This window comes from Musa acuminata, unplaced genomic scaffold (assembly GCF_036884655.1).
Source record: "Musa acuminata AAA Group cultivar baxijiao unplaced genomic scaffold, Cavendish_Baxijiao_AAA HiC_scaffold_1138, whole genome shotgun sequence".
Taxonomy (NCBI): Eukaryota; Viridiplantae; Streptophyta; class Magnoliopsida; order Zingiberales; family Musaceae; genus Musa; species Musa acuminata.
The window spans coordinates 1657799-1674344 of record NW_027021350.1 but is presented as its reverse complement, the minus strand read 5'-3'; the positions used below and the strand labels follow the sequence as shown (position 1 = coordinate 1674344).

General features: G+C 38.3%; 1 protein-coding gene across 1 annotated transcript; it reads right to left on the bottom strand.

The window, feature by feature from the left end:
- Positions 1-346: 346 nt before the first annotated feature.
- On the bottom strand, positions 347-1121 carry LOC135671219 (histone H2A-like). Its single transcript, XM_065179208.1, has 2 exons — positions 845-1121; positions 347-760 (listed from the first exon to the last, which is right to left on the bottom strand). The coding sequence occupies exons 1-2, from the start codon at positions 1061-1063 to the stop codon at positions 521-523; spliced, it is 459 nt and encodes a 152-aa protein (XP_065035280.1). The 5' UTR covers positions 1064-1121; the 3' UTR covers positions 347-520.
- Between the last annotated feature and the right edge of the window lie 15425 nt (positions 1122-16546).

Genomic DNA, 16546 nt, shown 5'->3' with positions numbered 1-16546 from the left:
CCAGTTGAGTTTTAATTAAATATGTTATTAGTTTAAAAATAAAAAATAAAGTTATATATTAACTATAATATTTTTATTAGAGTTTTAAATAATATTTTTCATTAGAGATATTTTCAAAACTGAAAAGAAAAAGACACTAATTGGAAGAAGAAAAAAAGTAAAAAGGGATACCTCCCCAAAAAGGTTAACAATAGAATCTTTTTTATTTCAAGAATTCAATGTTTATTTTATGTTACAAGTCTTTCCGAACTTCGTATCCTCAAAATAATTAGCTTCAAAAATCAAAATCACCTAAGAATTCAGTGTCTGAAGAACATGAATCATAGGAGATAGAACGAACCAAATATAAAGCAAATGAGATGTTGATATCATTGTAAGGATCATATTAGTCTCAATTCCACCAACATTCCATTGAAAGCCAATCAAACGTATTGGCGATTGCCACTCAACAAAGGGATTGCAAGTTAGATACAAAAGTAGGAGCGAAAGAGGAAAGCAAAGGCGTCGAGGGCATCAGATCCTAAGCTTTCTTGGGCGATTTGGTGGCCTTCGACGGCGACTTGGGCTCCTTGGCGGCATTGTTGCTCTTCTTCGGCAGTAACACCGGGTTGATGTTGGGGAGCACGCCGCCGTGCGCGATGGTCACCCCCGCAAGCAGCTTCCCCAGCTCCTCGTCGTTCCTTATGGCCAGCAGCACGTGCCTGGGAATGATCCGGTTCTTCTTGTTGTCGCGCGCCGCGTTCCCAGCCAACTCCAGCACCTGCAGATCCACAACGGTAAGCAAGGTCGAGCAGAGCCCTCGGAGGGATCATCGGAATGGAATGCGGGAAGGGTAATGGATTGCCTCGGCAGCTAGGTACTCCAGGACGGCGGCAAGGTAGACGGGAGCACCGGTACCGACGCGCTGAGCATAGCGGCCCTTCTTGAGGTATCGCCCGATCCGGCCAACGGGGAACTGGAGGCCGGCCTTGACGGAGCGGGAGACGGGCTTTTTCCTGGGGCCACCACCCTTCCGGCCGGCGGCTCCCCTCTTCACCTTGCCACCACCACCGCCAGCGTCCATTCGACTGCTCGGAAAAAAAAAAAGTCGGTGAAGCAAAGCGGAATGATTCGTCTGCGACCGCCACACCGCGGGGGTGGGGGTTTTGTAGAGGTGGGAGCGAGGCGTTTCGAGTGCCTCGGATCGAGGGGTTTGGACCGTTGAATTCGGTTTGGATCGACGGCTTGGAGTAGCGATCCGTGGGAAAGAGGCTTCCACCAATCGGAGACGCGGGTGTTGGTTCTTTGACGGGGCTGTGCTGAGTGGACCCACCCACGTTGCTTCCACCGGAAGGTAAACTTTAGGTGTGTTTTGAGCTCTCTTATTCAATGCTTAAAGGATTTGTCGATATTATCATTAGATGAGATTAACCGACTAATATTAAAGATGTAGTGAGATAGCAAGATGAATTGATTAATATTATATTGGGAAAAAAATAAAAATCAAAATTGGATGCGGGTAAATAGTATCAAACTAAAATAATAAAATTGAATATCAAAGTCAATTGAAATAATAACATCAAGATATAATAAAGTAAATTTTTAATCACAATACAAGAGAATAGTGTCTTGCTTGTGCTCGAATTTCTTTGTTAACCTTTTAATCCAAATTACATCCTCGCAAACTCGTGTGGCTATCATGTACTCTGGTTTTGTAGTAGATAGAGCTACGACATTCTGCAACTTTAAAACCCAGCTCCCTCCTGCAAGTGTAAACACATAGTCTGTTGTGAATTTTCTTTTGTCAATGCCACTTGCAAAATCAAAATCAACATAACCTCTAATGGTAAAATATGATCCTTCATAACATAATGTATTATCCGAGGTCCCTCTGATATGTCTCAGAATCCTCTTAATTTTGCTCCAATGCTCGATTTGCCATGAACCGACTAACCATGCCACTTACTTGTGCAATATATGGTCTAGTAAGTATCATAGCAAATATTAAGCTGCTCACTGTCGATGCATATGGTACTTGAGACATTTATATCCTCTTGGCATCATTGAATGGGCATGTATTTGAGGATAATTTAAAATTCACATGAAGTGAAATAAAAACTGGCTTATAATCTTGCATGTTGATGGACCAGAAGACTTTTCTCAAGTAATTCTTATGAAATAGCCATAACTTCCTATCTTTTCTACTAAGTGAATTTGCATCTCTAAAATCTTATTTACTAGGTCATGTCCAATTTCGTAGGTAATTATGTCTTTTGATTTTTTTGATTTGATCATTATTGGGTCTATTACCAATATGTCATCAACATACAATCAGTTAAGGTAATAAAATTATCATCATCAAACTTTTTTGTAATATGCACAATGGTTTAAACTGAGTCTACTATATTCAAGACTAATGTATAAACACTTTAACACCTACTTTAAGATATTGGATCAATCATTCTTGATATCATGAGAGGAATATCTCGTGCATTCTCACTCAAGCAAATCTCTAGCTAGAGTCAATCAGATTGAGAAAATCTGATAAGAGTGAAAGTCAGATTGAGAAAGAAGGAGTTTTCCGAGAGAATTCGATAAGAGTGAGACTTATATGGATTTCATATAGGCCTAGTACCTCCATAAAAGTGAGACTTAGATGGATTTCAAATAATGGCATAGTACGTTCATAGTCGATGAGTTAAGTGAATTATTATGGAGATGATAATTCACTAAGTCAGAAGGAGTTCTAATATGTGTAACTCACGACCAGCTCGGTATTGGGCCTAAAGGGTTAGACACGTATGATGAACAATGCAATGAATAGATGATTGAATATGGGATATCTAATAAGTCCCTATTTTAATAGATCAATTAGGTGAGACCCAAGGAAGCCTAGATTGATTATTGGAGGGGGATCCAATATCCTTTAAGCAAGTGGTTATTGGATGGGGATCCAATACCCACTAAGAAGGATCCATTAGGGTTTAATAAATGAGGCTCTCTATAAATACGAGTTGATGCTCAAAATGATCATAGGCTAGACCCTATAGCCGTCAACCTCCTATCTCCTCCTTCTCATCTTTCTCTCAGACATGAGTCCCTCCTTGGTGTGAGAGAACAACAAGAGGGCCAATCTCTCACTTGATTGCTATTACGTGATGGTGTGCGATTACAAGGAGAGAACCTACTGTGCAAAGAGGTGCATCGTTACTGTGCCTGCTATATGGATTACCACTAGAGAGGAGTTTGTGAGAGCTCCTTCATCCCACGGACTAAAATATGTGATTTAGGGGATATATGATCTCCCCTATATAAGAAAGTCTCAATCACATGATGCAGTTTCTATCGTTTCGAGTTTTACGCTATCGGTTATCACACGACGATAAGATTTATTTTGGTAATAATTTTTTTTTTTTTCTGCTATGCATATGATGCTCTTTGAGGTTTCCCAATAAGAGCATTAGAGTTAGGTTCCCCATGCGACACCAATTATTAACTGCATTATATGTTAAATCAATTTCTACGTAAACTAGTTACATTTTTCGTCAATTTTAGATTAAAATAGCATATCTTTCACATCTGAATCATTTAGATAATAAAAGACCTTGTCATCAAAGAGTTGATGGCAAAACCGGGGAAGGGCAGCAAGGGTTGTTGCTTGTGGTTTGTCTGAAATAAGGGTCGACCAATAGGCTGGCCAAGGGCTGCTTGTAGCGACTTGGCCGATTGCAGCCATCTAGCCAAGACCCTCTATGGCTGAGGTTTACTTGTAGCCCCTTGGTTAAGAATTTTCCATGGGCGAAACAGGGCTACTTGTAGCCATTTAATCGAAACCCCTATTTTTGGCCAAGAGTTCTCCTTGGCCGAACACAGCCATGGCCGAGAGTCCCTATGGCTAGGGACTCTTAGTGATTGGGGTTTCCTGGCTGCCAAGCCCTAACAACCATGGACTCCTAGCGATTATGGTTTCCTGGCTGCCAAGCCCTAACAACCATGGACTCCTAGTGGCTATGGTTTCCTAGCGGCTAGGAACCGTATCAACTAGGGTCTTTCTAATTGAATTAAGGGTTAATTCAGATTTAATTAATTAAATAATTTAATTAATTATCACCTAGTTTGTTCGATATGTATATATACATATGATGTATGTTATGGACAGATGACCACGTGTGATGATTGTGTATGTATGTATGTGATTATTATTGGAGCCTACGAGCCTCCCTCTCCCTCTTATTAAATCCGACATATATTTCTATCTCTATCAGAATTGTACCTCCCCTTAATGATATCAAAAAATTTTATTTACGTGATATGTACATTTTGTTGAATCTCATATTTTGATGATGAAATCAATTGATGAGTTTGTGATCTAATTTGCGTTTTGAGTGACATAGGACTAACTTTGATCAAAAAAGACAAATCGATTAAAGCAGGAGGAATCGGACGTTGGGCCGGAGTGAAACATGTCAAGAGATTGAACGTTGAGCCGGAGGATTGGTCGACATACTGGCAAAAGGACTTCGTGTCATGAGTTTAAGCATTGGGTCGAAGGATCGAACATTGTACCAAAGAGATTGCGAGAGGTCAACATGCCGATTGGGCAATATGCCGAAGGAAAAGACGATGCACCGAAGGATCAAACGAAGCATTGGATGAACCAATGACATGCCGAACAACATAAAATTCTAGTCTTGTAATCGATTGTGTCTTAATTGGTCGTAGTTAGGTCATAATTGAGTTAATTTTTGGTGTAACCATGCTAACTCAATTAGGGGCCCATTGGACCTGAATTAAACTGTTTTAGGCCAAATGGAAGGCTTATTTGGTGACCCAAGGTTAGGTGGAACCACTTATAAGTTAAAAAAGTCAAGAGCATACTTTTCCAAGCTATCAAGCGGTGGCATCGCTAGACTGGGCGATGGTACCACCCAGTGTCAATGTGTCAGGTGGTAGTACTACCTAGTACCAGACTAGTAGGCAATGGTACCACCCAATGTAGACGATGGTAATGCTCGTACCCGGTAAACCCGAAAATTTAAATTTTTAGCTCTATTTTTAAACCATTTGGGGCCTATAAATACCCCACTTGGGCAGCAAGAAAGGAGCAAGAATTCTTAAGGAAAAAACTAAGAAAACTCTGCCAAAACATTGAGTTTCCTCCTCTTTGATCTTAGAAGTAGATCTAAGAGAGGTGTGTGAGGGTTACCTTGTAAAAATGGGGTGTAAAGGTTATATCCTAAGCTTGCCAAAAGGAGAAAGAGTTGTAAGGGTAGTTGATCTTCACCCGTTGGAAAGAAGATTATTAGTGAATGCTAGTGGCCTCGACGGAAAAGGAATCGGGAGTGGACGTAGGTCGTGACGACTGAACCACTATAAAACTCGGTTTGCATTTCTATTTTATTATTTACCTTTATTGCAAGCTGCTTCACTTGCTCATTACATTCTTATGAACGTTTTCAAGTTAAATATATTTTCGATATGATTTTATTGAATGAGAATTTTGAATCGACGTAACTTTTACGACAACACTAATTTCCCCCCCTCTTAGTGTTGATTTCACTTCTAACAGTTGGTATTAGAGCCAAGATTTTTCTCGTTTGGTTTAACACCCAAGAGAAATGACTTTTACCGTCAATCAAGAGGGTCACTCTTTCATTCGTCCTCATATGTTCCATGGGATGGACTACACATATTGGAAAACTCGCATGCGGATTTTTTTACTTTCTATGAACTTCGATTTATGGAATATCATTGAAAATAGTTTTGAAAAATCTTCCAAACCAATGAACCAATGGAATGATTTGGAGAAAAAGACTTTCTCTTTGAATGCTAAAGCGATGAACACTTTATTTTGCTCTCTAAATAAAAATAAATTTAATCGGGTTTTTATATGCGAAACTATGCATGATATTTAGCATATACTTGAAATCACATATGAAAACACAAATAGAGTTAAAGAGTCTAACGTTAATCTTTTGATGCATAGTTTTGAATTGTTCCGAATGAAGCTAATTAAAACTATTATTGACATGTACATCCATTTTATGGATATCGTCAATAGTTTGAAAGCTCTTGGTAAATATTTTTCTAATCTTGAACTTGTAAATAAGATTCTAAGATCCCTTCCAAAAAGTTAGGATCCAAAAGTAACGACAATAAAATAAGCAAAGGGCCTAAATAACTTTCTGCTTGAAGAATTTATTAGATCTTTGATGATCTATGAAATGACGTGTATAGTACATGATGAACTTGAGAACTACCTTCTAAAGAATATGAAGGATTTGACATTTCGAGCAAAAGCTCAAGTGACGATGACATAGAATTTTTAACAAAAAAAATTAAAGAGTTCATAAAAAAGACTAATTCTAAAAACGAACTTAAAAATAACACAACAACTTACTATAAATCGAAGAAGCTGTCAAAGAAGAAGAAAGCATTCAATACGACATGGGATGAGGAGCAAACCAACAAAGGCGATGTGGCGAACTATACCTTAATGGCTTTTAACGATGAGGTAAATAACTCAATTGAATCTCATTTATCTTACAATGAATTACTTGATACTTTCCATGATTTATTTGATGAATATAAGCTAGTTGGTAAAAAATATAAGTTGTTAAAAAAGGATCATGCTTCTCTTGCTAGTGAATTTAAAATTGTAAAAAATGAGCATGATAATTGTATATTAACTTCTTGTACTAAATGTGAAGAATTGGATTCATGCAAAAAGGAAAATTTGTTATTACAATAAATGTTATATAAATTTAAAATTGGTAGTAAATATTTAAATATGATTATTAGAAAAGAAGAAATTAGCTTTGTGAGTAGTAACACTCAATAAAAGCCAACTATATTTGTTAAAAGGCCCACATTAAATATTTTCCTTGAAAATAAATATAATTTTTTGGTACACATGATCATTTTATATATAAATATTTATTTAAAAGATATGATTTGCATAAATTAATTTGGGTTCCTAAAGAAACCATAAATGACCTTATGTCAAAAAACAAGATAGATAGATCCAACCATAAGGGACCCAAAGTCAAATAGGTACCTAAAGGAAACCCATCTTTCTTGTAAACATCTTTACAATCGAAAGCTAGGTACAAGAATAAAATTTTGATAGTAGATGCTCAAGGCTTATGATCGGAAATCTAACACACTTTACAAAACTCACTAGCTGAAACAAAATAGTTTTGATTGAAAATGCTTTATGTTTAATGAAATCATGCATGATGATTTAATGATTTAATGATTTAATTATGCATGATGATTTGAAGTCTTGATTATTTTTGTGATGAATCTTATTTTTTGATTTTAAACATAATACATAGTTTTAACATTAAAAAAAAGGAACGGGGTGGATCATGCTTCTCTTTCTAATGATTTTAATTTTTTTAAAATTAATTAATGAGCATGACTATTGTATGTTAATTGCTTGCACTATGAAAAGTTAGATTCACTTAAGAAGGAAAATGTATTACTACAATAAACAATAACAAAAGAAAGATCATTGGAATTAAAATGATTATTAACAAATTGAATCTTTTGTTTGAAGATCATTGGAATTAAGATGTTTTAATATGTCATACTATTGATCATGATGATTTTTTATGATGATGCTTGTTTTTCGGGTTTAAACGATGATGCATGGTTTTGGCTTAGAAAACAATGGCATGAAATCAATCACATGGAGGAATGAATTATTTTTCTTGAAAATGAATCTATCCCTAAATGCTTATTAAAATTTTCAATAAGATATTAATGAATCTATTTATATTATGAATCTTGTGAACTATGAAAGTGATTTTGATAATTTGAATTTAATCAGTTTTATCGAAATCATGATCTTGATTTTTCGAGATTTATAACTTAAAATTATTTATGAATCAAGATATTGTATTCTTGTATCATTCCTTTTTATTGAGATTTATCCAAATGAATCATGATTTCTCATAATCATAACTTGAATTTTTTTTATGAATCAAGATTTTTTTATGATTCTTTCTTTTACTAAAGAGGATAATTATACAAACAAACTATGATCTTGATAATTATAACTTGAGATTTTTATATTAATCAATATCGTTTACTATGATTCCTTCATTTTACTAAAGAGAATGTTTATTCAAATTTTTCTCTTGATTTTTCAGAATTTATAATATAAGATTACCTTTAAAGATCATTGACTATTTAATCTCCTAAGATTTCTTTTTGTTATTTACTAAAGAGGAGATTTGTCAAAAATGACTCATGGTCTTTTAGTATTCATGACTTGATCTTTTATTTTTTATGATTAAAATATTGATATAAACTTATCGTTATTATTAATATTTATTATGATCTAAAAATTAATATAAAAAGAAAAATTTTGTACCATTGTATTCTTCCTTTTTGACAATGACAAATGGAAAGAAAGTATTGCTAGCTTGCACATTTCAAGAAGAAGCAAATTGATAGCTTGAAAGAGAAGAAATAATTTGCTATCTTGTACATCTCAAGAGAAGCAAAAGTGCAAACTTGCACATCTCAATAAGCAAAATTTATAAACTTGTACAACTCAAAATTATCGCTAGCTTGTCTGTTGTAAAACTTACATATCTTAAAAACTTGCAAGATGCACTTCTCATTTTTATTGATGACAAAAGGGGGAGAAGATATGATGATGAGTTGAATCATGTGTGGTATGATGTATTTTTATATTTTAAAACATTATATGATTTTTAAATTTAAAAGTTTTATCAATATGACATATTGATTGAAGGAGTTTAGTTTAAACTTCAGGGAGATTGTTAAATCTTGGATTTTGATGATGAAATCAATTGATGAGTTTGTGATCTAATAGGTATTTTGAGTGACATAGGATTAACTTCGATCAAAAAAGGTAAATCAATTAAAGCAAGAGGAATCATACGTTGGGCCCGGACTGAAACATGTAAGGAGATTGGACGTCGAGCTAGAGGATCAATCAACGTACCGGTAGAAGGACTTCATGCCATGAGTTCGGGCATCGAGTCGAATGATCAAACATTGTGCCAATGAGATTGGATGTTGCGGGAGGTCAACATGTCGATTGGGCAATACGTCGAATGAGAGGACGATACGCCAAAGGAGAGGATGATACGCCAAAGGATCAAACGAAGCGCCGGATGAACCAATGACATGCCGAAAAACATAGAATTCTAGTCTTGTAATCGATTGTGTCTTAATTGGTCATTGTTAGGTCGTGATTGAGTTAATTTTTTGTGTAATCATGCTAACTCAATTAGGGGCTCATTAGGCCCGAGTTGGGACTATTTTAGGCCAAGTGGAAGGCCCATTTGGTGACCCAAGGTGGTTCCCAAGCAGAGGTACCGCATAGTATAGGCAGTGGTACTGCCTATTCTCAGAAGACCCGAAAATTTAAATTTTTGACTCCATTTTTTAAACCATTTGGGGCCTATAAATACCCTACTTGGGTAGTAAGAAATAGGTAAGAATTCTTAAGAAAAAATTTGAGAAAACTCCACCAAAACATTGAGTTCCTCCTCCTTGAGCTCAGAAGTAAATCTAAGGGAGGTGTGTGAGGGTTACCTTGTAAAAAGGGGATGTAAAGGTTTACTCCTAAGCCTGTCAAAAGAAGAAAGAGTTGTAAGGGTAGTTGATTTTTGCCCATTGGAAAGAAGATCGTTAGTGAATGCCAGTGGCCTCGACGAAAGAGGAATCGAGAGTGGACGTAGATCACGACGACTGAACCACTATAAAACTCGATTTGCATTTCTATTTTGTTATTTACAATTGTTGCAAACTGCTTTACTTGTTCATTACATTTTTACGAACGTTTTCAAGTTAACATATTTTTTATACAATTTTGTCGAATGAGATTTTGGAATCGACATAACTTTTACGACAACACTAATTCCCCCCTCTTAGTGTCGATTTCGATCCTAACACATTTTTTTGTCTGCATGCTTGTAATTAAGTTGTAATTCCATTAGAAGGCACGGTGGGAGTGTGGAGGTGCCGGTGGGACTGATGAGGATGAGACAGATGATCATTGGGCATAGAGATACACTGAGACACACATAGAGATTTTGTGAGTGATCATGCTAGGTTCTGGCCTATGATCATCATCTGGTGTGGATGTTTGTGTTAGGATCAAGAGCACTAAGAGGGGGGGGGGGGGGGGGGGGGGGTGAATTTATGCAACGAAAAACTTTCGACGATTTAAAACGACGTTCGTACGATGAAATCGTTTCCGACGTAAAACCATTTTCGGAAACTTAACTTGAAGGCGAGTTTATAAATGAGTACATCAAAAGTAATGAGGAAGTAAAGCACATATGGAGGTTTGTAGTAAGGTAAGCAGCAAGAATAAATGCAAACTAGATAGCACCGTAATTTTAGAGTGGTTCGGTCAATCTTGACCTACATCCACTTTTGGCTTCCTCCTCCGACGAGGTCACCGACGTCCACTAGAGGCCTTCCTTCGATAGGCGAAGGCCAACCACCCTTTTACAATTTTCACTCCCTTTAACGGGCTTAAGAGACAACCCTTATAGAATTTTCTCTCCTCTCTTGAAAGATCAAAACTTTGAAGAAAAGAGGGAGGAGAACTTCTAGCCTTTACAACACTTTTGAGCTCTAAAAATCACAGAGTAAGATTGGATTTTTGGTGCCCTTTCATGCAGGAAAGGATGGGGTATATATAGGCCCCAAACTGGTTTGAATTTGGAGCTCAAAAATGTCATCTCCTAGATTTTCGGGGTCTTGGCGGTACTACCGTCAGACTGGGTGGTACGACCACCTAACAGAGCTCGGAGACCGAGCTCTGGCGGTGCCATCGCCTAACTGGGGCAATTCCACCGCCTAGTCTCGCTCGGAGACTGAGCCCAAGTGGTGCCACTGCCCAGTCTCGCTCGGAGGCGAGACTGAGCCCAAGCAGTTGTTGAATCTCGGATTTTGATGATGAAGTCAATTGTCATTTGTTGTCTAATCTATGTGTTGAGATAACTGTGCAGGATTAACTACGATAAGAGTAAGACAAGCAGCAGGTGTTGCGCCGGAGTCAAGATCATGATCACGTTGGGAGTTCGAGAGTTCGACGGAAGTTCGGGCGGTCGTCGGAGGTTCAGCGAGGACAGATCCGAGAAGTCCAGAAGCTTGCCAAGCGAAGCTCGTCAGAACTCGCCAAGTGGATCGTCGCAAAGTCCAGGAGTATGCCGGATGTCCGCAGAAGGATCACCGAGGGTTATCGGTTGATCGACGGAAGTTGGCCGGAAACTCGCCGGAAGAAGCGATTGACGCATCGGAGCAAAGCTGCAGAAGTTGTCTAAGAGTTAATCGTAGTTAGCATGATGATTAAGCATGAAAATGGGAGGTGATCCCATTAGCTTAATCTTGGGGCAATTGGGCCCCTGAAAAGATTCAAAGTGGGCCGAATGGAGTGAACCATTCAGACCCTGATTGCACCAGGAGGTGCAACCGCCCCAGCCAGGAGGTGCAACCGCCTGGGCTGTGGGGTTGGGAGGTGCAACCGCCCCAGCCAGGAGGTGCAACCGCCAGGGCTGCGAGGCTGGGAGGTGCAACCGCCCCAGCCGAGAGGTGCAACCGCCCAGAGCTCAGTCTACGAGCTAGACTGGGCGGTGCAACCTCCTCTGCCAAGAGGTAGCACCGCCAGAGCTCAAGTTTCGAGCTCTGCCAGGCGATGCAACCACCAAGCTCAGTCTTCGAGCTCTGGCAGAGAGGTGCATCAGCCTGAGCTCAGTCTCGAGCTCTGCCAGGTGATACAATCACCGAGCTCAGTCTTCGAGCTCTGGCAGAGAGGTGCATCAGCCTGAGCTCAGTTTGGAGCTCTGCCAGGTGATGCAACCACCGAGCTCAGTTTCGAGCTCTGCCAGGTGATGCAATCACCAAGCTCAGTCTTCGAGCTCTGCCAGGTGATGCAATCACCGAGCTCAGTCTTCGAGCTCTGGCAGAGAGAAGCAATCGCCTGAGCTCAGTCTTCGAGCTCTGCCAGGCGGTGCCACCTCTCCAGTCAAGAGGTGCAACCGCCTGATCCCAGAATTCTGGGATTTGATCGATTTGATCGTTTTGAGCTCCAAATTTGAACTGGGTTGGGGCCTATAAATACCCCACCCATTCAGCACTGAAAAGATATAGATCCACACCTAATTCTTGATCTTTTCAGTGATTCTAAGAGCTCAAATTTGTGTAAAGTCCTAAAGTTCTCCTCCTTCTGTTCTTCAAGTCTTGAGTTGTAAAGAGAGGAGAGAAAGGATCTGTAAAGGTTGTCTCCTGAGCCTGTCAAAAGGAGAGAAACTGTAAAAGGGCAGTTAGCCTTCGCCCATTGAAGGAAGGCAGCTAGTTGACGTCGGCAACCTCGTCGGTGGAGGAAGCCAAAAGTGGAGTAGGTCAAGGCTGACCGAACCACTCTAAATCTCTGGTTTGCGTTTATTTTTGAGCACTTTATCATTACTGCAAACCTCCTCCATTACTACTGCTCTCTGCGCTTTCACGAACAAGTTCTAAGTGCTGTTCTTTCAGAATCTGCATTCAAACGTAAATCGTGTTTTCGTACGATCTTCACACTGCAGTTTACGCTTACATTCGGATTCCATTTATAACTGCAAATTGCTTTCTACGTAAAACGCTTTTCAAGGTTCAAAACTACATTTAGACGTAAAATTACGTTTAGACGTAAAACTGCGTTTAGACGCAAAACTGCGTTTAGACGTAAAACTGCGTTTAGACGTAAAAGAACTAAGTCTCTCATACCAAGCCCTTGGGGCTTGTTTTAAACCATAGAGAGCTTTAGTTAGTCTAAACACATGATTAGGGTAGCCATTATTTTCAAATCCAGGGGGTTGTTCAACATAAACTTCTTCGGAAATGAAACCATTTAGAAAAGCGCTTTTAACATCCATTTGAAATAACTTAAAATTATTGCAACTGGCGTAGGCAAGGAGCATCCTTATGGCTTCCAATCGAGCCACAGGTGCGAAGGTTTCTTCGTAATCGATACCTTCTTCTTGGTTGAAACCTTTGGCCACTAATCTAGCCTTGTTTCTAACCACGATACCATTTTCATCTTTCTTATTTCTATGGATTTTGAATTATGGAATCTTGTCGAGAATGGTTTTTCAAAGTCTTCTCTTCCAATGATCGATTGGAATGATTTGGAGAAGAAGGCTTTCGCTCTAAATGCAAAGGCTATGAATGCCTTATTTTGTGCACTCGATAAAAACGAGTTTAACCGTGTTTCAACTTGTGAAACTGCATTTGATATTTGGCACACACTCGAAGTGACCCATGAGGGCACAAGTAGAGTAAAAGAGTCAAAAATCAATTTGCTGTTACACTCTTTCGAACTCTTTCGGATGAAACCGAGTGAAACCATTGGCGACATGTTTACCCGTTTCACGGATGTCGTCAACGGTTTAAAAGGACTCGGAAAGAGCTTTTCGGATTTTGAGCTTGTTAATAAGATACTAAGATCCCTTCCTAAGAGTTGGGATCCTAAAGTCACCGCTATTCAAGAGGCAAAAGATCTGCGAAATTTCCCTCTTGAAGAACTAATCGGGTCACTAATGACCTATGAAATGACTTGTAAAGCTCATGAAGAGCAAGAAGACATCCTTCCAAAGAACAGGAAGGATATGGCACTCAAAACGTCAGAATGCCACTTGAGAGAAAACTCAAGTGATGAGGACTGTGATGATGACTTGGCACTACTAACAAGAAAGTTTAAAAAGTTCTTTAAAAGAAACAAATTTAAGAATGATGCAAAAAATAAACTTGAACCCAAAAAGGACCAGGTGATCTGCTATGAATGCAAAAAGCCGGGACACTACAAAAGTGATTGTCCCCAAGTCAAGAAAAGAACAACAAAGAAGAAGGCGCTCCAAGCAACATGGGATGATTCGAGCGCATCTGAGGAAGAGGAGTCCAACACCGAGCAAGTTGCTCATTACGCCTTAATGGCCATCGAAGACGAGGTAACAAATTCAATAGATGCTGATTTATCTTTCGATGAATTATTAAATGCTTTCAATGATTTATTTGACGAATGCAAGAGTATAAGTAGAAAATATAAATTGCTGAAAAAGATGCATGATAGTCTTACCTGTGAGTTTGATAAGTTAAAAGTCGAACATCATGATAGTTTAAATTCATGTATCAAATGTCATGATTTAGAAACTATGCAAAAAGAAAACCTGCTACTCAAGGACACCTTGAAGAAATTCGAGGTTGGTAGCAAGTCATTAAACATGATCCTTGCAAACAAGGGTCACATTCCCAAAAGAAGTGGGATTGGATTTGTGAGGAGTCCTCACCGAAATCCAACTACCTTTGTAAAAGGCCCCATCTTACATGTTCAACACCAAACCAAGTGCAACTTTTGTTGCAAATCTGGACACAAGACACATTGTTGTCCATTCAAGAAAATAAGTCCAAACAAATTAATTTGGGTTCCTAAGGGAACCATGATAAACTCTATGCAACATGATAAGAAATGTAGATCTATTTATGAGGCACCCAAAAGCAAATGGGTACCTAAACATCATCCTTTCTTGTAGAAAACTAAACAATCGCAAGCTAGGAGCAAGAAATGGTACCTTGATAGTGGATGCTCAAGGCATATGACCGGAGATCCATCTCAATTCTCTAAGCTCACTAGCATAGACGAAGGATATGTCACCTTCGGAGACAACAACAAAGGTAAAATCATTGGCAAAGGAACCATAGGTAACAAATCCAACCTCTCTATTGAAGATGTTTTACTAGTTGATGGTTTAAAACATAACCTCTTGAGCATTAGTCAATTATGTGATAAAGGATATATTATAAGATTTGAATCTAATGCTTGTATCATTGAAAAACCACACAAAAATATATCTATGATTGCATTAAAACAAAACAACGTATACACTATTAACATCAATGACTTATGTGATGAAATGTGCCTTGCCGTTATGAATGAGGATGCTTGGCTATGGCATAGAAGATTAGGTCATGCTAGCATGAAACTAATCACTCAAGTATCATCTAGAGAACTTGTAAGAGGAATTCCTCATATCAAGTTCATCAAAGATAATGTATGCGATGCTTGCCAATTAGGTAAGCAAATTAAGGGTAGCTTCAAAGCTAAGAATCAAATAAGCACCTCTAGGCCCTTACAATTGATCCATATGGACTTGTTCGGACCAATCTCTACATCGAGTCTAGGAGGTAGCAAATACGCCTTTGTCATTATTGATGACTATAGCAGATATACATGGACCTACTTCTTAAAACAGAAAAATGAATGCTTTAGATATTTTACCAAGTTTTGTAAACTTGTTCAAAATGAAAAAGGATCTATGATTTCGTCAATTAGAAGTGATCATGGTGGAGAATTTCAAAACCATGACTTCCAAGAATTCTGTGAACTCAACGGATATAACCATAATTTCTCTACTCCAAGAAATCCTCAACAAAATGGGGTAGTAGAAAGAAAAAATCGAAATTTACAAGAAATGGCAAGAACAATGTTGAATGAACATAGCCTACCCAAATATTTTTGGGCCGAAGCTGTAAACACTGCATGCTATATTTTAAATAGAGTCCTAGTAAGACCCTTACTCACCAAAACTCCTTATGAGTTATGGAATAACAAAAAACCCAATGTGTCATATTTCAAAGTCTTTGGGTGTAAGTGTTTTATCTTGAATGAAAAGGATAACTTAGGAAAATTCGATGCTAAATCTGATGAAGGAATCTTTCTTGGTTATTCTTCGGTTTCTAAAGCTTTTCGCATCTTCAATAAAAGAACCTTAGTTATTGAAGAATCCATCCATGTTGTTTTCAATGAGATTTCAGAAATTAAGAAAAATGATCTTGATGATGATTTTGATTCCTTGAATTTAAACGAAACCCCGTCTCCAATTAACAACTTGGATGCATCCACTTCCGAAATATCCTTACCCAAGGATTGGAAGTATATAGATGCTCATCCTAAGGAGCTAATCCTAGGAGACACATCAAAGGGGGTTCAAACACGATCTTCTTTTAAAAACTTTTGTGCCAACGCCGCCTTTCTCTCCCAAATTGAACCCAAATGTGTTGATGAAGCCATGAAAGATGATTCATGGATTATCGCAATGCAAGATGAATTAAATCAATTTGAGAGAAATGAGGTGTGGACGCTTGTTCCTAGGCCAAATGACCATTTAGTTATTGGTACTAAATGGGTCTTTAGAAACAAGCAAGATGAAAATGGTATCGTGGTTAGAAACAAGGCTAGATTAGTGGCCAAAGGTTTCAACCAAGAAGAAGGTATCGATTACGAAGAAACCTTCGCACCTGTGGCTCGATTGGAAGCCATAAGGATGCTCCTTGCCTACGCCAGTTGCAATAATTTTAAGTTATTTCAAATGGATGTTAAAAGCGCTTTTCTAAATGGTTTCATTTCCGAAGAAGTTTATGTTGAACAACCCCCTGGATTTGAAAATAATGGCTACCCTAATCATGTGTTTAGACTAACTAAAGCTCTCTATGGTTTAAAACAAGCCCCAAGGGCTTGGTATGAGAGACTTAGTTCTTT

What these genes read in the sequence shown, in the direction of transcription:
- LOC135671219 (XM_065179208.1), bottom strand. Translation starts at nt 1,063, where the DNA reads ATGGACGCTGGCGGTGGTGGTGGCAAGGTGAAGAGGGGAGCCGCCGGC. An exon ending in TGGAGTACCTAGCTGCCGAG is followed by an intron (nt 761 to 844) that starts GCAATCCATTAC and finishes GTGGATCTGCAG; the next exon opens with GTGCTGGAGTTGGCTGGGAA.